Source organism: Cyprinus carpio, unplaced genomic scaffold, assembly GCF_018340385.1.
Source record: "Cyprinus carpio isolate SPL01 unplaced genomic scaffold, ASM1834038v1 S000006617, whole genome shotgun sequence".
NCBI classification, from domain to species: domain Eukaryota; kingdom Metazoa; phylum Chordata; class Actinopteri; order Cypriniformes; family Cyprinidae; genus Cyprinus; species Cyprinus carpio.
Window position 1 is genome coordinate 884,395 of NW_024879255.1, and position 23,240 is coordinate 907,634.

General features: G+C 42.7%; 1 protein-coding gene across 6 annotated transcripts in view; it reads right to left on the bottom strand.

The window, feature by feature from the left end:
* Window positions 1–23,240, bottom strand: part of LOC109078806 (serine/threonine-protein kinase PAK 3) — a 323,688-nt gene that overhangs the window by 167,518 nt on the left and 132,930 nt on the right. For all 6 annotated transcript variants that reach the window (XR_006159614.1, XR_006159613.1, XM_042754946.1 and 3 more), the window contains exon 5: window positions 22,339–22,376. Coding sequence is in view for 4 of the 6 variants with exons in the window: in XM_042754946.1 (XP_042610880.1) it covers window positions 22,339–22,376 (38 nt within the window). In the remaining 2 variants the exon portion in view is untranslated. The remainder of the gene's footprint in view (window positions 1–22,338; window positions 22,377–23,240) is intronic.

A 23,240-nucleotide genomic window follows, 5' to 3' on the forward strand; every position in this document is an offset into this window, starting at 1 on the left:
CCTGTTAGTTTTTCTGATCATAGCATGGTTTGTTGTTCTCTTATTTTGAACTCCATTAGGCCAAATAGTGCTTATTGGCATTTTAACAGTTCTTTGCTAAATGCTAAAAATTTTAAAGACAATTTTAATTTTTTTTTTCGAAAACATTTAGAACTACAAAGAATACATTCCAGTCATTGAGGCAATGGTGGGACTTTGGTAAGGTTCAAATGAAACAATTTTGTCAACAGCATACTCGAAACATTACTGTACAGTTATCAAAATCTATGAAGAACTTGGAAGCTTCAATAGTCAAACTACAAGAGTTAGCAGAATCAGCTGGGGGGAGGGATGTTTTGGAAGCTCTTACAATGAAAAAAACTCAACTTGGTGATCTTTTAGGGGTTAAGGTACAAGGAGCTCTGGTTCGGTCCCGTTTTCAGAATATTGTTCAGATGGATGCTCCAACAAAAAAAAAAAAAATTAATTTGGAAAAAAAGAATGGACAGAAAAGATTCATTTACGCACTGCGCTCTGAATCTGGTAAGTTATTATCTGACCCCATTGATATTAGAAAGAGGGCAGCTTGTTTTTATGAAAAGCTGTACAGCTGTGAATGTGTTGCAGAGCCTGACACTAACAATGTTCTTTTTGAAAACTTAGCGCAGGTGTCTGAGGATGCCAATAGGAAACTCTGTAAGGCAATGAGCCTAGAGGAGTTGTACAAGGCCCTTCAGGGCATGGAGTCCGGGAAAGCTCCTGGCATCGATGGTCTTCCAGTAGACTTTTATAAGTCTTTCTGGACAGTGTTAGGGGAGGATTTGCTTGCGGTGTTCAGTGAAAGTTTGGCTGAAGGGTGGCTGCCTTTGAGCTGCCGTAGGGCAGTTCTTACACTCCTCCCGAAAAAAGGAGACCTGACGGATATTAAGAACTGGCGCCCTGTGTCATTGCTTTGCACAGATTACAAGCTGCTCTCAAAAATTTTGTCTAGTAGAATGGCAGAGGTAATGGAGCAAGTTATTCATCCGGACCAGAGCTACTGTATACCTGGTAGGTCCATTGTTGATAATATTTCTTTGGTGCGGGATATTTTGGAGGTCTCCAAGTTGTTTAATTTAGATTTTGCTTTGATTTCTCTTGATCAAGAGAAAGATTTTGGTTTCTGTCAAGATTTTGTGGAAATGGTTAAGATGCTGTATACTGATGTTGAGAGCGTGCTGAAAGTGAATGGTGGTTTATGCACTCCTTTCAAGGTTGGTAGAGGTGTAAGGCAAGGATGTTCGCTGTCAGGAATGCTCTATGCAATAGAACCATTATTGCAACAGATAAGAGTAAATTTGACTGGGTTAAATATACCTGGTTTTAACAGTAACGTTCATCTATCTGCTTACGCTGATGATGTTATTGTAATAATCAAAAGTCAAAAAAGATATAGAGATTTTAAAGAAATTACTTGAATATTTTAGAGCTGTATCTTCTGCTAAAGTAAACTGGGACAAGAGTGAAGCTCTAAAAGGTGGAAAGTGGACAGGAGAGGAAATAAGCATTCCTGATGGTTTAAGTTGGAGTAGAGGGGGGTTCAAATACTTTAACGATGAGGGCACTGTACAGAAAAAATGGGAAGGGATCGTTGAAAAAATTAAAGGTCGATTAGCCAAATGGAAATGGCTGGCCCCAAACATGTCCTATAAAGGACATACTTTAGTTATCAATAATTTAATTGCATCCTCTCTCTGGCATAAGCTGGCATGTATAGATCCACCTGTGAAAATGATGTCTGAAATTCAATCCTTACTGGTGGATTTTTTCTGGGATAAGTTACACTGGATTACTAAGAGCATTTTATTTTTGCCTAAAGAAGAAGGAGGACAAGGACTGATAAACTTGCAAAGCAGAACTGCAGCTTTCCGTCTACAATTTATACAAAGGCTTCTTTCGGGGCCAAGTGACTTTGGGTGGAGAGTAGCTGCATGTGCTATTCTATGGAGTCTGGGAAGACTACAGATGGACAAATCACTTTTTTTGTTAGACCCCCTAAAACTGGATGCCTCCAATATGCCAATTTTTTATAGAAATCTTTTTAAAGTATGGAGTCTTTTTAATCAACAAAGGACACCATCGAAATCACTCTTCTGGTTGTTAAATGAGCCCATAATAAATGGAGCTCGTTTAGACATTTCTGCTGTTGAACACAGCTTTCCTGGACTAAATGATATCCTTTGCAAATCCAAAATCAATACTTTAAGACTTCTGCTAAATGTAGCTGGACCTAATTTCATGAAGATTGAGAAAACAGCATCTCAGTTGTTTTTTTTTTTTTTTCAAATTGTAAGGTCACTCAACTGATGGCAAAGTGGCAGTCTGCTCTTACAAATGAAGAGAGAAAATTACTAACAGACTATTGTACAGGAGCAGAGACTCCTAATGCTGAAGACCATTTTCCGACCATGTACTTGTCTCCCAAACTAGATGATTGTGTGGGTTTTGATTTCTTTTCGGTTACAGGGAAAGTCTTGTACAAAGCTTGTGTTTTGGTTTTTAACAAAAAATATTTTAGACAACAAAGTAGATACATCATGGCGTTCTTTCTTACATTTGGATGAGAATGTTAAGCCTGAATGGAGAGGTTTGTATAAGCCACCGTTAACGAAGAGAGTTGGAGATATACAATGGAGAGTTCTCCATGGAGCAATAGCTGTCAATGCTTTTATTTCTATTTTAAATCCCAAGTTGAGCTCTGAATGTGTGACGATTCGTGTAACAGAGAGACACAGGGAGAGCGAGAGATCCAATTGCAGGTATTTATTTAAATAGGGTAATCCAACATCGTTATCCAACAAGCCAGGGTCAGGGCTGCCAGATGCTCCACCCGAACCCAAGGGAAAAACCAAAGACACAAAGAGACCAGGAGGGAGGTGGAGCGGCGGAGGACCAGGGGGAGGGACGGAGGGCCAGATAAAATGGTAAAACAGAGACAAGAAGACCAGGTAAAATGGGGAAACAGAGACAAGACAACCAGGTAAAATGGGGAAACAGAGACAAGAGAAGTGCAACACAAAACAAGGAGTCCAGGAGGGTGGTGGACTGGCGGATGATCAGGGGGAGGGACGGAGGGCCAGGTCCCTAGGAGGAAACAGAAAGAAAGACACAGACCAAAAAAAACAACAAAAAATAAACACAAAAACACAAGTCCATGAAGGACATCACGTGATGCCCACCAGGGCGGCGCAGAAGACCACCATAACCGTGTGGTCGGGACGGACGCCCCCCAGGGCGGAGCAGAAGACCACCACAACCGTGTGGTCAGGGCGGAAGGCCCCCAGGGCGGAGCAAAAGACCACCACATCCGTGTGGTCAGGGCGGAAGCCCCCCAGGGCGGAGCAGAAGACCACCAAGTCCGTGTGGTTGAGATCGGAGTCCCCCAGGGCGGAGCAGAAGACCACCACAACCGTGTGGTCAGGGCGGAAGCCCCCCAGGGCGGAGCAGAAGACCACCACAACCGTGTGGTCAGGACGGACACCCCCCAGGGCAGAGCAGAAGACCACCACAACCGTGTGGTCAGGGCGGAAACCCCCCAGGGCGGAACAGAAGACCACCACGTCCGTGTGGTCGAACCAGACGCCCCCCAGGGCGGAGCAGACGACCACCACTCTCCCTTGTGGTCGAGGCAGAAACCCCCCAGGGCGGAGCAGAAGACCACCACGTCCGTGCGGCTGGACCAACAGGAGGACAAGTCTGGTTGGGCAAGTCTGAAACATAGAACATGAACATGTTAATGGTAGCCTCCGTGGCCACAACAGGAACAGTCGGGTGCCCAGAGAGATCTACTGAGACATGACGAGTCTCTGGAAGTTCCGCAGAGGCGAGGAGAGACTCTGGTAATCCAGCAGCGACGTGGAACGGTTCTGGTAGTTCATCAGAGACGTGGAGAGGCTCTGGTAGTTCCACAGAGGAATGACGAGACTCTGGTAATCCCATGGTGTTTATACTGGATTCCAGAATATCGATGCTGACTTGACTCTGCTCCTGAAGATCATTGGTGACTTGCATTTGTTCATGAAGATCATTGGTGACTCGCCTTTGTTCCTGAAGATCAGTGGTGACTCGCCTTTGTTCATGAAGGTCACTGGTGACTTGCCTTTGTTCATGAAGATCACTGGTGACTTGCCCTTGTTCATGAAGATCACTGGTGACTTGCCCTTGTTCATGAAGATCACTGGTGACTTGCCCTTGTTCATGAAGATCACTGGTGACTTGAATTCTCCCATAAAGATCACCGGTGACTTGACTCAGTCCTCGAAGATCACCGGTGAATTGACTCGGTCCTCGAAGATCACCAGTGACTTGACTCGGTCCTTGAATATCACAGGTGACTTGACTTGACTCTGAAAGGTCAACAGTGACTAGCCTTGACTCTGGAAAGTCCATGGTGACTAGCCCTGACTCTGGAAGGTCAATGGTGACTAACCCTGACTCCGGAAGGTCGACGGTGACTAACCCTGACTCCGGAAGGTCGACGGTGACTAACCCTGACTCCGGAAGGTCGACGGTGACTAACCCTGACTCTGGAGGGTCCATGAGCACCTGACTCGATTCTGGAGGGTCCACGAGCACCTGACTCAACTTTGGAGGGTCAACCGGAACCTGACTCAACTCTGGAAAGTCAACGGGCACCTGACTCGACTCTGGAAGGTCAACTGGCACCTGACTCGACTCTGGAAGGTCCACTGGAACCTGACTCGACTCTGGAGGGTCCACTGGAACCTGACTCGACTCTGGAGGGTCAACGGGAACCTGACTCGACTCTGGAGGGTCAACGGGAAGATGACTCGACTCTGGAAGGTCAACCAGAACCTGACTCGACTCTGGAGGGTCCACGGGAACCTGACTCGACTCAGGAAAGCCCACAGTAGCTGCCATCCTCTGCAGTGGCTCCGGGCTGCCGGCCCTCTTGTGCAGTGACGCTGGGTTGGTGGCCATCTTGCACGGTGGTGCTGGCTCAGCAGACGTGACGTGAACCGTCTCTGGATCAGTAGACGTGACGTGAACACTCCTGGGAATCTCTAGGATCTTTGACAGCATGGAGAAATATTCCAAAAACGTCTCAGCGGCCATCTTGGGCGTTGGCGCTGAGCTGGCGGCCATCTTGCCCCGTGGCGCTGGGCTGGTGACCACTTTGTGCTGTGGCGCTGTGCTGGCATCCATCTTGCCTCGTGGCACTGGGCTGACGGCCATCTTGTGCAGTGTCGCTGGACCTGCAGCCATTATGGGCAGTGGTGCTGGGCCGGCGGCCCTTCTGCGCAGTGGCTCTGGGCTGGTGGCCATCTTGTGCTGTGGAGCTGGGCTGGCATCCATCTTGCCTCGTGGCGCTGAGCTGTCGGCCATCTTGTGCTGTGGAGCTGGCCTGGCATCCATCTTGCCTCGTGGCGCTGAGCTGGCGGCCATCTTGTGCTGTGGTGTTGGGCTGGCTTCCATCTTGCCTCGTGGTGCGGGGTTGGCGGCCATTCTGTGCAATGGTGCTAAGTCGGCGGCCGTTCTGCGCAGCAGCCCTGGGCTGGTGGCCATCTTGTGCAGTGGCACCGGACTGGCGGCCATCTTGTGCAGCGGCGCTGGCTCGGCAGACTTGCGCCTCCTTCCCCCTCTCCGTCCACAATGGTGAGACGGCGGTTCCCAACCGAACTCAGGGTCGCCGGTGGGCCATATTGGAGAGTGATGCCGGACCTCCTCTCGACCACTCACTCCTGAGCGACCTCCCCTGGTCCCACGAAACACGACCAGGCGAGTACCCTTGAACCCATTCCTCGCCCGCTCGGTGACTGGGGAGGAAATGTGAATAGACATACCGCTGGATCTCTGTTAGGGATGGAGTCCTTCTGTGACGATTTGTGTAACAGAGAGACACAGGGAGAGCGAGAGATCCAATTGCAGGTATTTATTTAAATAGGGTAATCCAACATCGTTATCCAACAAGCCAGGGTCAAAACCAAAAATCAGTCCAAAACAAAACAAACAAAGGAAAAGAAAGGAACGGGAACTCGGAGGACGAGAAGATTAAGGAGAAACTCAGAATATGAGAAGATTAAGGGGAATCTCGGATGACGAGAATGCTGCATACACGAAGGGTAAGGACTCCATACAAACAACAGGAAAAGACAGGAATATATAGGGAGGCTAATGACAATAGATTGCCTGCACCTGGGTGCAATTAACAGGAGTGCAATTACTGTGAAGACAGGACCAGACTAGAGGAATTCTAGTGCCTACGGTGAAGTGTCTAAGGGGAAGTGAGCCCACTAGTGGACACCCAGGGAAACAGAGACTAGACAGCATGACAGAATGTCCTTTTTGTTTTAAAAGAGAGACTGTTTTTCATGCATTTATGGAATGCTCTAGATTACAGTTCTTATTTGATGTATTGAGAAGTCTTTTTAAGGCTTTTAATGAAGCTTTTTCGAAGGAAATATTTGTTCTGGGTGCTAAATATGTGCAGAAAAGACAAATCGATTGTCAGTTAATGAATTTTATATTGGGTCAAGCTAAATTAGCTATCTATTCAAGTAGGAAAAATAAGACTGAGCAAAGGCCTGGACATAATGTTACTGTGTTGTATTCAACTCTTATAAAGTCAAGAGTGTTGATTGATTTTAATTTTTATAAATCTATGGATGATTTAATTTGAAAAATTTGGAGGTTTTTTTTTCTCACATTTTTTGTAGGAATATTTTTATGGAATAATTTATACCCTGTGAATTGTTTTATGTAGCTCTGTAAATAAAGAGTATTTAAAATTCAAATTCTCTCTCTCTCTCTCTCGCTCTCTCTCTCCTCCTCCTCCTCCTCCTCATCACTCCTGGTTTCACTTCCTGTTTTTGCTATCACCTTCTCTATGATTTATTTTAATTGATTTAGTTTCCTACAGCTATTAGGACCTTTTTGTTTTAATATTACCTTATTTTAGTTTGTTTGACCATCACCACAGCAAACTAGAAACACTTCCTATTTTCCTGTTTATTTACCTTGAGGTGTTCGATGTGTCCCTGCTAGCATAGCTAACAGTCTCCCTAGGTAAACTAAATAAGGAAAGCCATTCCTTCTCCCTCTGTCTCTTCCTGATTTTATGTCAGTTTTGTTTATTTGATAACCTTCATAGTGACCAAACTTGTGAAACATCAGTGCTTTGAGTAATAGTTTGACCACACATATAGCCCGGTCATTAGCTGACCCCTGCTTACAGCCCTGTCAACACAGTTACTCAAACCCTCTCCTTGTGTTTTTAGCTCCCTACCTCATGAGCTTCCCCTATCAGCTATTCACACCTTACATGGCCTATGCAGCCATTCCCCCATACAGATAGCTTTACAACTCTATACTTACTTGCATTTGCCTTCTGCCTCTCTCTTTCTGGTGTTCCCAAAAGTGTGCCAGAATGTCGCAGTTATTCCACAGACATCCAGCCCTGCCAGCTCAACAGGACCACCTGGAAACCCAGCAGAGAACTGTGATGGGCATCCTTCAGCCCAAAGCAGCCAACGACCTGCAACGACCAAGAAAGGAACAGCAAGACTGCGACACAAGTGGACACCTACTACCCAGCCTGAACAACCAGGAGCTGACCAGCACCATCATCTCCATGGCTCAACCCTCAAGGGCCTCAGACAGGATGTAAATGAACTGAACTTGCAAGTTACAGAGTTTTACAGGGAACTGACACCTGCTCAATGAGAGAAAGCACAGAGCGGATGTAAAGAACCTTACAGAATGTCGCAACAGAAGAAAAATCACCAGTCTTCAGGAGGCTGTAACAGCTGCTAGACACCAAGTGCAGCTGGAAAAAAAGCCATCAGGGCTTGGAAAGAGAACTGCTTCACACAAAGTAACTGTTAAAAACAGTGTATGTGGAACTTAATGAGAGAGACACCAGAGTTGAGGCCTTAGAAGGCATCTGCATGCAGCCAGAGCTGAAGTCCAAACCCTGACTCAGCAATTGTGCAACATTTAAGAGGAGCTTGACATGGTTCAGAGAACTGAAACAGTCTTGCCGACTACGCATGGACTCACGTGAAAGACAGCCTGCTGAACATCACACCGCCAGCAGTGCAAGCCCCCTCACCCCGTACAGAGCTGCGAAGGGGGGAACCGAAGCCTTCTGCTGGACACTTCAGGTTATCCCCCTTAAAACCTCTGCAGCTGCAGAATAAAAACTGAATTCAGGCGAACTGAAACAATGCCTGTGAATGCCACCTGCAAGCAGCCTGAGCTGGAATCCAAGTCCTTGCTCAGCAGCAGAAACCCTGAGGACATCAAAGGAAGTGATCCTGAGAGTGCCTCACCAGCAGCTTAAACAAGCGATCATAAAGGAATTCTCAGACCCAGAGTCTGAATATGGACTGATCGCTGCCCTAGACACCAAACAGGGCAGGCATGAAAATCCCCCATGTTTACTACCAAAGACTTTGACGAGTTTACTTCGGAGCTCGCAATTACCCAGGCATGGTGAGGACACCAGCTTCAAGAGACTTTTCCTCCAAAACCTCCATCCTATTTTAAGTCACCATTTAGGCATTATGGCCTGTCACACAGTGACTATTCAACAACTGCGTGACCTGACACAGAAGGCCCTTGAACAAGCACAAGGCCTCCACTAAAGGTGTTTGTAAGACCCCACTGATTCTGAACTACACATCCCAGAATCCAAAGCAGGCACCAGAAGGCACCCAGCATTGCCATAATGCAAGGCCCTTCTGCAGAAAGCCGCAAGCCAGCGGAGGACAGAGCCATCTGCATGACAACAGACCCAGGTTTCAGACCAACCACTGGGAGAAGCCATGGAAAAGGGCCCTCATCCTGCAAACACCACGGTATGTCCAACAGCAGTACACCACAACATCCTCCTCCACACCCTTCAAACAGGTGCCGAACGGAGGCTACACAAGGACAGCTGGACACACCTACTTCTGAGTTACAGGAGCTGCTGACACTAGCAAAAGAGCTCTTTGAAAAAACTCAACTGAGGAGTACTGGGAAGGAAAAACTTCTGACTCCTTGCCTGACACAACACAGCATCAGACCCCTCCAAGGGAAGAACATCCCTTAAAACCAGTCGGCACCCCAGAAGCAGCCAGACAATGTTGCATGGATCAATGGGCCCACATGCCCAAAAGCGAAACCTCTACCAACACAACTCAGGCAAGCTCAAGTTGGTGCTGCCACAAGAGCTAAGCGACACTGCAAACATAAGATTTCCAGTGACGTTCAAGCAAAACAGAGGGCTAACAATCACCTGCTGCTCTCCTGCCATCATCACTAGGTCAGTCTGAAATTCTCTGCACAAACACATTCTCGAGGACCCACACCTTGCTACAGCCTATACCACCACAGCGCACCACCTGACAGCATCCACCACGGCACCAAAACCACTCCTGTAGGCACCAACAGCCAGAAAGCCACCACTGTCTCCCAGCCGTGAGTGGCAGGTGCATGTCCAATTACCCTGCATCTTTGACGTCACTCGCTGTTGTCTATTGGATGGACAACAACGTTCGAAAGGGGGGAATTATGTAGCATTTGGACCAATCAGACACATTTAACAAATAATATCTAACGCCTCCTCATCTAACCAAAGTGTCTGCGGACCCTTCCCCAAAAAGGTTACTATCACCTCAAAAAGGGCAGAATAGGCCTCTGGTTCCATAGCAACCATAGGCACACTATCTGATAACACTAGGTTTACGACGCCCAGGAATGTGGCTAAGCCACTCTTAACACGAGTCTCTCAAAAACAGACACATAATGCACATAAAAAGGGACTCTTCTCTAATTAATTCATAGAAAAACCTTTTTTTGAATTAATTCACATATACTTTAGGGCATTGTGTATGCTGTTACTGTTCTTGTATATTGTGTTTTGTGTATTTTATGTTTTATACATGCTTATGATGGATCACTAGTTAATATAACCTCATCTATGTGATGTTTGGTATCTATTAGTTCGTATTTTCGTGATCTAAATGAGAGTGTATATTATATATTGATGCCTATCCAACACATTAGTTTTATAAGAACCTTAAAGATTCTTCTCTTGAACCCCCCAATCTAATTTCATATGCAAGACACCATACTAGGAACAAAGAGTTGCAAAACTTCCCTCCAAAAAGTACTATTCCTCATTGGCTCACTCAAATCTTATTAACTGATACATTAGGTATCATATGCACTTTTACAAAGGTGTGTTTGAACTAAGAAACTGATGTTTCCTTCAGGCTGTAGATCTGCTGAATATCAAATTGTATCATAGCTTCATGTCTTTATTTCTCATCTCTTTACTGCTTAAGCTTGAACCCTTTTTCCTATGCCCACTGTATGTGTGTGTGTGTGTATGTTAGACTAGTTTAAGTGTTTATGTAGTTAATAAAATCTTATTTGTATCACACTTGAGGTTGTTCATTGTTTGCTCATAACTGAAGTCCCTAATCATGCAGATTTTTGCTACATGCTCTAAGTAGTATTGTACAGTAAGAAAGTTATTTTCCTTAACCAGGAAATTAACGTTCTTAGAATTGACAGACAGTTGACACTGAGAGGTCAAATAAATACTTACAGCGGATCTAAATTTTATAATTACTCATAACTAGTTATGATTGATTATTCATATTTCCCCCTTGAGCTGATTCACAACAGTCACTACAAGTCACGTTGTGACCAACGAATTGGATCTCGCTTAGAGAGAGAGACCAATCTACTTAAGAGTGTAAACTAAACGAGCCAATGGACATTGGCATGCAATGATTGCATCCAGCTGCCACTGATCACAGCGCAATGATGTTGCGTCTTGCTACAGACAATGTATCACCCGTGCGTTTCTGGATGCGGTCATTACCTGGTGTCGGGTGATGGTCTCAGGCAGTAGCACGGGGGCAGTCTGAGGGTGATGGGAAAAGCCTCCAGGCAACCAATCCTCGGGGGACCATCGCTCCTCTTGCACTCTGCAACCAGTTGAGCTGCCAAAGGAATATGTTGGGCCCTCTAGAAGGAGTGTACCAGCAGTATGCTTTGGTGCTTAACCCGACGATCAGATGCCGATCGCTGCATCGGAGGGTGAGCCGGAGCTTTCTGGAGAGGAAGATTCAGCTGCGTTGCTGCCCTCTGGGACTTTAGCAATGCCTAAATCGGATACGTAAATGACGGCTATGCTTTCCCGGCCCGCTGTGAGTCTAGGGCTTGAGTGAAGATCTCCACTGTGTCACGAGCCCTCAAGGTTGGATGATTGGTTCTTCGGGGTGGCCCGTGCTGGTTCTCAGTGCCCCGGTGCCATTCTTCCCAAAGGTGCATGAGGGGCTTACCAGGTCTTAGAAGGCACCTTTTTCTGCTGGAAACTTCTCCTCCCTCACCACTCTTTTTGGTGGTGCAGCTAAGGGGTATACGGGGTCCCCCCAGTGGAGCGGTTGGTTGCGATGCAGTTGTGTCCTAATACCACCTCCACCCGGCAGGGAAAAACGTGCCTCCCCTCCCAGGTCTGTAAGTACTCGTCTGGTCTGTCCAACGATGCTTATGTGTAGGGCTGCCCCCTAATAGTCGTCTAATTGGTAGTCGACCAGAAGAGGCTTGGTCGGCCAAAATTTTATTAGTCGCTTAGATGCATTAAATTTTTTTTAAAATAAACAAAATAAATAAATCCACAGGCGAAGTCAAGCAGTTTGTGATGGACAGATCGCTAACGGCTAGTCTATGGTAATACAGTACATCAGGCAGGACATCCAAATGCTCGCCTATCATTCGTCAACCTCAAATATGGCTTATCATCTGAAATATGCAAGTATTAACAATTTTACATTGCTGATCAATCTAATGTTCATCTTAAGAAATGTGCGCTATTGTGTCTGTCTGGAGTGTAGAAGCTGAACAGCAGCATGCACTTACTGCTGGACAGATGGAGGCGCCGGTGTGCTCACTTGCTATTAAAATAGGCTACTCCATCATTTTTGGTCATTCAGATAAGAGTAAGTCATCTTTAAAATCTGTAAAGACTCAACGTTTATTTGTGTGCACTCACAATAACAACAAAACGCACTTTTGTAAAATAATGAAAGCAAACAGGATGTGAAACTCTGAGTATATCTTTGCCTTACATACATTAAAAATATAGAGAGAAAGAGTGAAATGTCTTCTTTCAAATGAACCAATTCAAATGGAAAACAAATAATCACAGATTATGTAATCCGTATAAAATAAGGTGCATCATTACTGCCGAGTTGATGAGTTAGTGTCACCAAATTCATCTCTTAAACTGAGAACAAATGTTAATGCAGTCTCCTTACTGTTTTTCACTGACACATTATTTCTGCTGGTGCGCTGTGGCAAGCTCAGAAACTCAACTGACCTCATGCTCCGAACGATGAAGGTCACTGTGAGTTCTCTGGGTCGTGCCATGTCCACTCTTGTGGTCCAGGAGCATCACCTCTGGCTGTGTCTGAATGACATAAGGGACACCAACAAGTTTGGTTCCTCAGGGTCCCTGTGTCCCAGACCTGCCTCTTCGGCGATGCAGTCGAGAACGTGGCCCAGCAGTTCTCGGCTGCACAGGAGCAGACTGAGGTGATCTGACATGTCCTTCCCCACGGCGGGCAGCTGCTGCCTCCACCCATCCGCTGGCCGCAGTTCCCCAGCCTTCCCTGCGTTCCACCTTGCTGCCTCACCGTGGGTACGTTTGTGGTCCCGCTGGTCCAGCTTGTACAGTGTCTGGGTGTCTGACTAACCAAACGTCTCGCTGGCTCCTGCGGACCATCAGACTTGGCTATGTGATTCAGTTTGCCCGGCGTCCCCCCTCAGCGGCATCTGCTTCACATCAGTGGAGGCAACCGATGCTCCTGTCTTGCGTGCGGAGATCGCAGTTCTACTGGCAAAGGATATGATAAACCCGGTCCCTCCAGCCGATATGAAGACGGGGTTTTACAGCCCCTACTTCATTGTATCCAAGAAAGGCAGTGGGTTACGACCAATCTTGGACCTGTGTCTTGAACCAGGCCCTTCAGTGGTTACCGATCAAGATGTTGATGCAGAAATGCATCTTCCCCTGAAGGACACGTACTTTCATGTGTCAATCCTTCCACACCATGGACCATTGCTGCGGTTCGCATTCGAAGGATGAGCATATCAGTAAAAGGTCCTGCCCTCCCGGCTGTCCCTGTCGCCCTGTGTCTTCACGAAAGTTGCGGAGGCAGCCCTTGTTCCCCGGAGAGAGCAGGACATTCGCATTCTCAATTACCTCAACAACTGGCTCATACTAGCTCAGTCTCAGTATCAGTTGTGCGAACACAGGGACTTGGTGGTCTCGCACCTCCACCTCCGCATGCTGTGGTTTACATGGATGCCTCCACCACTGGCTGGGGGGCCATGTACAACGGGGACGCAGTGTCAGGGGTTTGGACGGGCCCTCAACTGCAATGGCACATCAACTGCCTAGAGTTGTTAGCAGTATGCCTTGCCTTGAACCATCCACACGGACAACACTGCGACCGTTGTGTACATCAACTGACAAAGTGGTCTATGCTCCCGTTGCATGTTGCAGCTCACCTGTCACCTCCTACTCTGGAGTCAGAAGCATCTGAGGTCACTTCATGCCATTAATATTCCTGGCCTGCACAACCGTGCAGCCGACAAGCTGTCACAAGTTGCACTCCCCGGGGAATGGAGACTCCATCCTCAGATGGTCCAGCTGATTTGGAGACCATTCCAGAAACCTCTCACTGCCAGTTGTTCCACACCCTGACCGAGGGAATACTCGGCACGGACACACTGGCACACAACTGGCCACGGGCCTTCGCAAGTATGTGTTCCCCCAGTGAGCCTTCTCGCACAGAAGCTGTGCAAAGTCAGGGAGGACAAGGAGCAGGTCCTGCTTGTGGCGCCGTATTGGCCCACTTGGTCCTGGTTCCTGGAACTAATGCTCATCGTGACAGCCCCTCCCTTGCAAATTCCTATGAGGAAGGATCTAGTGACTCAGGGAAGGGGCACACTCTGGCACCAGCATACAAACCTGTTGAAACTTCATGTCTGGTGCCTGGACAGGATGCAAAGGTTCTAGATGACCTACCCCAGGAGGTAGTTGACACCATCACTTCAGCAAGAGCACTGTCCAAGAGACAAGCTTACACCTTGAAGTTGAACCTGTTCGTCGAGTGGTGTTCTTCTTGCCAAGAGAACCCCCGGAGATGCCCGATCAGGGTCATGCTTTCCTTTTTGCAGCAAGGCTTGGGGCAAAGGCTGTCTCCCTTCACCCTTAAAGTCTATGTCGATGCGATTGCTTCTAACCATGACCCGTGGAAGGGAAGTTGGTAGGGAAGCATGACCTGGTCATCAGGTTCCTTAGGGGGCGAGAAGGTTAAATCCTCCCTGGCCCTCCTCTATACTCTCCTGGTACCTGTCTCTAGTGCTCAAAGCACAACAGCAGGGCCAATTTGAGCCTTTTGCAGTCTGTTGAGCTGAATTTTCTATCAATGAAAACTCTGCTCCTGCTTCCACTGGCCTCCATCAAGAGGGTAGCACCTGCACGCATTTTTGGTCGACGATTTTTGCCTAGAGTTTGGGCCGGCTAACTCCCAGGTAATCCTGAGCCTGGCTATGTACCCTAGATTCCCACTACTCCCTTCAGGGATCAGGTGGCGAGCCTGCAAGTGAAGCACCGGAGGTGTTTCCCCAGCAGACTTCTGGCATTTCCAAGAGAGTTACAATCACCTCTAATCTCCCACAAGCACTTAAACGGTTGTTCATATGTTAAGTACTTCCGAAACCTCCTTCGGGATGGATGGGGCTTCCACAACATTCCTGTTCCAAGTGGAACGGGTGTGTTTTCCCAGTGTTATCCAGTTTCACTGAGTGGGTAGTGCTACAACAACGGTGACTGGTCTTCTTGTTGTGAACTCCAGCCTACACCAACAAGGGGGTGCAGGAGGCTCGCACAGGACACTGGAAAGGGCAACATCCATAGCATTTTGATAGGGATCCCAATTCATTGGGCATGACATGACTCGTAGTGACCGACTGAAAAGGAATGTCTATGATTGACTACGTATGTAACCCTTGTTTCCTGAAGGAGGGAATGGAGAAGTCACGTCCCGTCAATAGTATCCAGTTGCAGACCTGCAGCACCAGCAGTTTCAGAACCGCAGCCACAGAACCAGAAGTGAGGAGCGGAGCTTACATTCTTAACAGAGTAGCGCCACCTTAGAGTTTTTAAGGGGTAATTTGCTTTTATTACACACGATACATCATACTTTATGTATGTATGCATTTTATAATTATACATTAAGCATTTTATAAACATTAATCTTGTGTAATTAAGTTGTAGGCCTATACAGTGATTTGTTTCATTGTTTTAATTATGCAAGTTATTTCCTGTTTGTGATATTAAAAATAATGTTTGAAACCTCTGGGCATTTTTATATGAAATATACTTTAATCACAAGATTCAAAATAAATGTTTACTCCGAACTCAAGAACACATGCATCATACATTTTTTCTACATGAAAACTAAAACATTTCAATAAAGCACATAAACACACACACACACACACACACACACACACACACAAAAGCAGCATAATTTTAAACGTAACAATCAAAATGTACACAATAATTAAATTGAAGTTTATAAAACGAACAATTCACTATTAAGCCCATTTTGTCATGACAATCCTGCATGAAAATTTACAAAATGAACAATTCACTCTTGGGCATATTTTGTCATGACAATCTTGCATAAATGCAAATTAAAATGTTTCAAATGAACAATTCACCTTTGGGCCCTTTGTGTTATGGTAATCCTATAAAAATAGATCACCTGAACCCAAGATGAAATATAAAGGGCACCCTGGAAGCTTCTGATTGTTCCAGGAGGGCCTTGTCCTTGTCCTTTTCCTCCATTATAAGGAAAAGAGGCTTATCCACTGGCTCCCTGAGCAGGTGTCTGTTGTAATGGAGCCATTTCACAACTTCTGTCTGGGATTACTGGGATCTCCTTTATTACAGAATATTAAAGGAAAATGTAACTTTTATATTTCTTATATATATATATATATATATATATATATATATATATATATATATATATATATATATATATATATATATATATATATATATATGTGTGTGTGTGTGTGTGTGTGTGTGTGTGTGTGAGTGTATATATATATACACATATATATAGAGCTACATAGATAGATAGATAGATAGATAGATAGATAGATAGATAGATAGATAGATGGATAGATAGATAGATTTGAGACATACCTCACAAGCGTAGCCTGTTATCCAATTGGAAGGACCTCTTGTAGACCTCTTGTAATTTCAAATTGGTCAGAAGGGGGTACAAATGTAATGGTAGGCTGGAGGAAATGTCCAGTACCTTTCAGAGAAAACTCCAAAGTTCTCAAGAAGAATAAGGGTCCACCATCTCCGTATGATTGGAATGTCACAATGGAAGACACAAACATAGAGAAATCTTTAAATATCAACCGTTACAACATCATAAAGGTAAATAACTTTAACTGATAACTACTTACAGATTTAAAATCAAGGGGTGCTCCCAAGACAAGATGTACTAGAAAACAACAAAAAATAAGAATATTCTCCCTGCAAATGGCACAAAAAACCTAACAACTTTAACAAAAATGTAAAAATTTAACAACTAAATAATCACACCAATAATTGGTTCCAAAAATGTATAGTATAGCCTAAAATAAATAAGTACACAGGTAAACAATTATGCAATAATACATTTTAGGTATTTATATTATATAAACAACTCAAGATATTCATACCTCCACAGACAACTGCCTTGTTGAAGTGGATTTGAAGATGACTTTAATTTGATCAGTTTGGCTGGCTTAAACATGCTGGTCAAGCAGAAAATTGCATGTAATTGCTGTAACGCTTGCATTGCTGCAGCTCAGGTAATGTGTCACCTCTCTGAATCCTTATGTCTCTACAAGAGATGTAGCCACACACAATAATCTCAGTGATGACAAATGGGATTAAAATAACAACTACAATGTAATATTAACACACAAATAACGCATATAACAGAGGGAATTAAAGCAAACTATTTATTTTTCTGAATGATAAACGTCTTCGAAACTTAACTGCAAGGCCCATTTACAGCATACATCCGAAATTTAATCGAAACATCTACAGAAAAAAAGTTATACACTATAAAGTATACAACAAATTCAAGCTTACATATAAGATAATAAAGCCAAGCACACATTATGTACTTAGCAGATAAATGCTTAACGTGACATATATATGATAATTATTAAACAGATGATAGCAAAAACATTACAGACTACTCACCGTGCTCTCTTGTTGTCAATAACTCTGCCTCTCACTTCCGGTTCTGTGGCTGCAGTTCTGAAACTGCTGGTGCTGCAGGTCTGCAGCTGAATATATCTCTGTCCTGTCACCACGGCTGTTGTACCACCGCTCACTGGCTCGGCTCCTCAGCAAAAACCTGGTGTGCGTTGCACCTGCTACCTTTTTATGCTCATGCCATGTCCATTGGCTAATTTAGTATACACTCAAAGTAGATTTGTCTCTCTAAGCGAGATCCCAATTCATCGGTCACGATGTGACATCTCCGTTCCCTCCTTCAGGGAACGAGGGTTACATACATAACTGAGATGTTCCCTTAAAAGGGAATGCAACACTGTGTTGTCCTGCCTTACTTTCTGCATGCCTATGATTGACTTGCTTGCATGCTCCTTCTTCCCCGATCTACGATTCTAAGATTATTGCTTCGACAACCTATTTTCCTTTTTAACACTGTAAAACTGCTTTGACATTACCAATATTGTACAACGTGATATAAAAATAAAAGTGACTTAACTTGACTCATAACTTGAGATGTTCTTATCAACTGCTCTGCCACCAAGTCAGTTACATTTTAAAGCCTAAACATGTTGAATTTCATTCATGTTACTATGTGGTGATAACTTCTGTGTGTGCAAATCTATAGAACATTATGTGTACACACAAAGCCACTTACCAACTGACCAGTCTAAAAAAAAAACAATGCCTAAGGGCCAGATTAAATAGTCACTTCATCACAAGGAACGTTTAAAACTTAAATTCTAGTGAACCTGATTCATTACACTAGTACACTGATAACCTGATTTTCACACAGTCTGAGCTGGGATTTGAGCTCTTCACCTAAAGGCATGGTGTTGAGATTATTTAAATTTACAAGAATACAAGACGAAAAAAAGAGAGACATTTAAATAGATTCAACAAGGAACCTGAGTCGGGCTGAGTTCAATGAAAAAAAAAAAAAGTTTTATTTGAAATTCTAAAAAGTTGACCTACATTTAAGCAGTATGGGATCTACTATACTGTATGCACAACCTTAATTACAGTACTTTTATGAAAATGTTTGTCTTGAAAACTGCTATCACTTATTTGGCACTTTGTTGGAAAGTTCAACTTTTAATCAGTTTAGGGTCGTAGATGTTTTTGAAAGGTTTCTAGCTGGTCCAAGCTGGTCTAGATGATTCACAAGCTGCATACTCAAATGGCAGAGTCGAGGGATGATCTAGTATACTCTCTTTGTTCATGATGTTTAGAACTTGTAAATCACTTTGGAACAGCAATATGTTGTGTAATGTCCCAAAAAACATCTTAACACAGTATGATACATATGCATATTTATACATAATTAGTGGTAACTTTTAATACTGCAGTGGGTGAAAATTAAAATCTTATTCACCTAAAAGTTGTTTAGGTATTTACTGCAGAGGAATAAGCATTTTTTAAGATGTCTACTGATTTCTGTGGTTAAAAATCACATTTTAATGTAGGTCATCACAACAGTTTTGTCAGTCATCTGGAAATGAACTTCAATAATGTTAATGTTGGACACGTGAAGGTGATGGGAAGATTTTTAAATGAAGTTAAGTGAGTGATCTTTATTATTTTTTACACATATATATATATATATATATATATATATATATATATATATATATATATATATATATATATATATATATATTTTTATTTATTTATTTTCACGGCTGCTGCATGTTATTGACAAAACAGAAATTACTTTATTCAATGGCATTTGAAAGACTCAGCTGTTCGAATTGAGATTGGGAGGTCATTCCACCAGCTGGGCACAGTCCAGGAAAAGGTCCGTGAGAGTGATTTTGAACCATGAATAGAACTAAAAAATAAAACCATGTCTATAGAAAGCTCAACAAGTCTACTTTTAAAAGAAACAATTTAAATAATAATAATTAAAAAAAATTGTTCATGTAATTCGTATGAAACCAATGAGAGGTGCAGTGTTTCCCGTCTGAACTCATTATCTGTAATGTGGTCACACCCACACTCTATTCATACGGACATCATCCACGGAATTTGTGAATAGTCTATCATTTGGATTTAAGAATTACAGTAGACTAATTATGGTGAAAACTTAAGTAAAGATTTATTATAAAAAAATTATTATAGTATTTTATTATAAATATTATTATAAATATATTTATGTGAGGTTGGGTTTTTCCCATGAAACTGTGTTATGTAGAAAATAATAATAATAATAATAATAATAATAATAATAATAATAATAATAATAATAATTATGCTGTTGTTTGTAATGAAAACATGTTACCCATTTTTCTAATAGGCCTGGAATAAAATGAGTAGGCAAAAAATTAGTAGTATCATATTTTATTCCATGTCGTTGTAGATCACAGGCTAAAGTAAAGTTCAAAAGCCGTTTTATTGGTTATGAATAAAGTCATTTCTGTTTTGTCAATGTTTTTTATTTTTTTTTTTTATCTTGTAAGCGCCGCTAGCAAAGAATCCGCAGGATTAATAAATTCAGCTTGTCTGCCATGTCTCTCCTTTTGAAAATTAACTGATTTCACGTTTGCCGCGTATTGATGCAGTACAGATAGAATGAAAGCGGCGTTTCGGCGTCATTCACACATTCAAAACAATTATTAAGCCTAATCAATTTTTTTTTTACCCATAAAAGAAAATATGAAAAATCCAGCTAAATTTTCGTTTTCTGTTTCTCAAACAAAATGAAAAAATTAAAATCAAAACGTTTATCATTTCTCTTTATTTCTTTTTAAGTATAAAATCAAATGACCAAACGATACACAGACCAAACAGGGTGGTCCATGTACATTTTGATAGTTTGTTCTTCAAATTGGAAATGAAAATGAAAAACATTTTTGGTTCACGGTAGAAAATGAATAAACGACTACATAATTCGTTTTGAACATGTGGGCAGTCATGAGATGCCCCCTGATGAATGACTGATGAAATCAGTCTTTTCACAATTCTGTTCAACAAAATAATAGTCCTCTGTTGCTATAGCAGTACCGAATCTTAACCTGTACAGGGCAGGTCATAGATTGGTCTTTCTTCTGTGCAACCTAATGCATTTCTCAGAAATATTTGTTTTAGAAATATTAATCTGCACCCAATCTTTTTGTTTAGCTGTGCGAAGTTAAATCTGTAGGCTATGGTGAAGCTGCAATACCCATTAGACAGCACAGATTGGACATGAAGCATAGGTCAATGTTCAGTCAAGTGTAAATGTGCAGCAGTCATACCTTTTCTTTCAAGCCGGGCATACACTTTGCGATTTCAGCAAAGTTTTTGTTAAATACCAGCTTTCACTGTACGAGTAAATTACATGAAATGTCAAAATGCCAAAGCTTAGCATTTATGTGCTCAAACTATACGGTCTGATTGTCAAGCTGTGTCTTGACTGTTCACACTATACAGGCGAAATAAACATGTGGGACCCCCCGAACCCGAAACTGTATAGCCTCCTTTGCTTCCGTCTAAACCACATGCCGTATCAGCATGGTTTCTCTTCTGGTTTCACGCAGACACAGGTGCTAAGTTAAAATCACCAGCTGGAGTGCCCATGAACTCTTCTAGAGGGCACTCCATCCTGTACCTTTGCCATTCACCCTGGACTCCATTTCGCAGGTTCCCTCTGCCTAGGAACTCATTATCTGTTGACTCCTGTTCCATATCAGGAGGACTATAAAAATTGCACTCACACACATAGTATTGTTAGCCTGTATTGTTATTGTTTTCTGTGTTTCTTACCCGTGTTTATAAACTTTATTTATTTTAAACACCAACCATATTAGGATTGCTGGAATGCATGCTCACTTCATCAGTTATCTGCCAGTCAGAAATTAATGTGGTAATTATTTCCTAGGCAACACCAGTGTTATTCCACACTTTGTTATACCTTATTATGCTGGAATGCTTGATTCTGATTGCCCATTCGTGACATCCCAAGATATTTATTGCAGATAAATAAATAGATTTTAATGGTTTTTAACTAATGAATATATATGTCCAAAACTGAGAGTATTGTCAAAAAGAAGTTATGTCTGCTGCGTATTTACACTTGACTGAACATTAATCTGTACTCCACATCTGCTTTGCACTTTCTAATGGGTATCACAGCCTCACCATACAGCAGGGGTAGGCAAAGTCAGTCCTGGAGTGCCGATCTCCTGCAGAGTTTAGCTCCAACCCTGAAATAAACCTCACTTGTCTGTAGCCTTAGTAATCCTGAAGACCTTAATTAGTTTGTTCAGGTGTGTTTGATTAGGGTTAGAGCTAAACTCTGCAGAACAGCGGCACTCCAGGACCGATGTTGCCCATCCCTGCCATACAGATTTAACTCTGCACAGTTAAATTAAACAGTCTGGGTCAAGATTAATTTTTCTAAGAAACACGTTACTTTGCACAGAAGAAAGCCAGAGTCTAGGACCTGCCCTGTACAGTTTAAGAATTTATAGTGCAATAACAGCAAATGACTATTATTTTGTTGAAAAGAACTGAGGAACAACTGATGACTTCATAGGTTCAGCTTTGTTTGACCAATCTGTAGAAAGAGGTGTCTCCTGAACGCCCACATGTCGAAAATGAATGTTGAAGTTGTTTATCCATTTTCTACGTGAACCAAAAAATGAAAAATCAAGCCTGAATCAAATTTTTTTTTTTTTGAACAAACAAAAAAAAAACAAATAAAGGCTCTGTTTTCTCATTTCTGGTTTTTTTTTTTTTTTTTTTTTTTTTTTTTTAAAATTGAAAAAAAAAACTATGTAAACGTTCACAGACTGGATTGGCTCAAAAGTTATAGATTGGTTCATTTGTTTACAGACAACACAAAATTCTATAGGCTACAGTAGATTTTAGTGCAATTCAGTTGAGGGGTAGACATGGCATTACTCGGTTCTTGAATCATGGATTCATTTCATGAAGATGAATTGGTGATTTGAAATCAAATATCAAGTTAGGAAACAAAAGGGGGAAAAAAAACTCACCAGAGTATTGGCTGCAATGTAACCATGAGCGGATTTATCTGGAAGCATAAACATTCCATTAGTCAGAATTTTTGTAAACATAACTTACATGATTCTTCTTCATTAGATATAAAGATATAATTTCAGGACTTCATAAAAAAAAAAAATGAATAGCTGATACTTTGCGCGCATGTTTTGTTACATTCAAGGAGTTTTAAAATAAAATATTACAGGATTGAAGGTTACTAAAAATGTTTTAAAAAGTTTTACTAATAACAGCGGCTCAGCAAATATCTAGCAAAATACTGCACAACATCATTTCATTTACAGTTAATATTCTTGTTCTCTGTGCCAAATACACATTTTTTTTTTTTAATTGATCAGTATGATATGAACTACGTGATTACATACTCAATTTCATATATGGGTCAAAGACTAAAAGGGGTTCCCTATTTGACATTGTGTCAGATTACTGACACTAGGGATCACACTTAGGAGCCCATAGCACCTATGATACTTTAGAAAAGGCCAATTAGAATTGGTAAGTGGAATTTGTATGCACCACTCCCCCGTACACATGGACATAAAAGGTGTGGGCATGCATCCACTCATTCAGGCTTGGAGCCAAGCAAGTGCTACAAGCTCATCTTATTCACCTTGTGGAAATGTTTGTATCTGGTGCAACAGTGAATTTCAGAGGCTTCTTTCCCTGCAACATACAGATAATTGCTAAGAGCTCCCCTGGGCTCTTAAGAAAAAGAGAAGTTTCCAACAAAAGAATAAACACAGACAGTCAGTGTAGCTGTAAAAATGCCTTTCCATCTCTGTGTTTCTGAATGCAGTCTATATTTGTCAACCATGGACGGCCATGATCTCTACCTTGTGTCAGTTTAAATCTAGATTAAAGACCCATCTCTTTAACC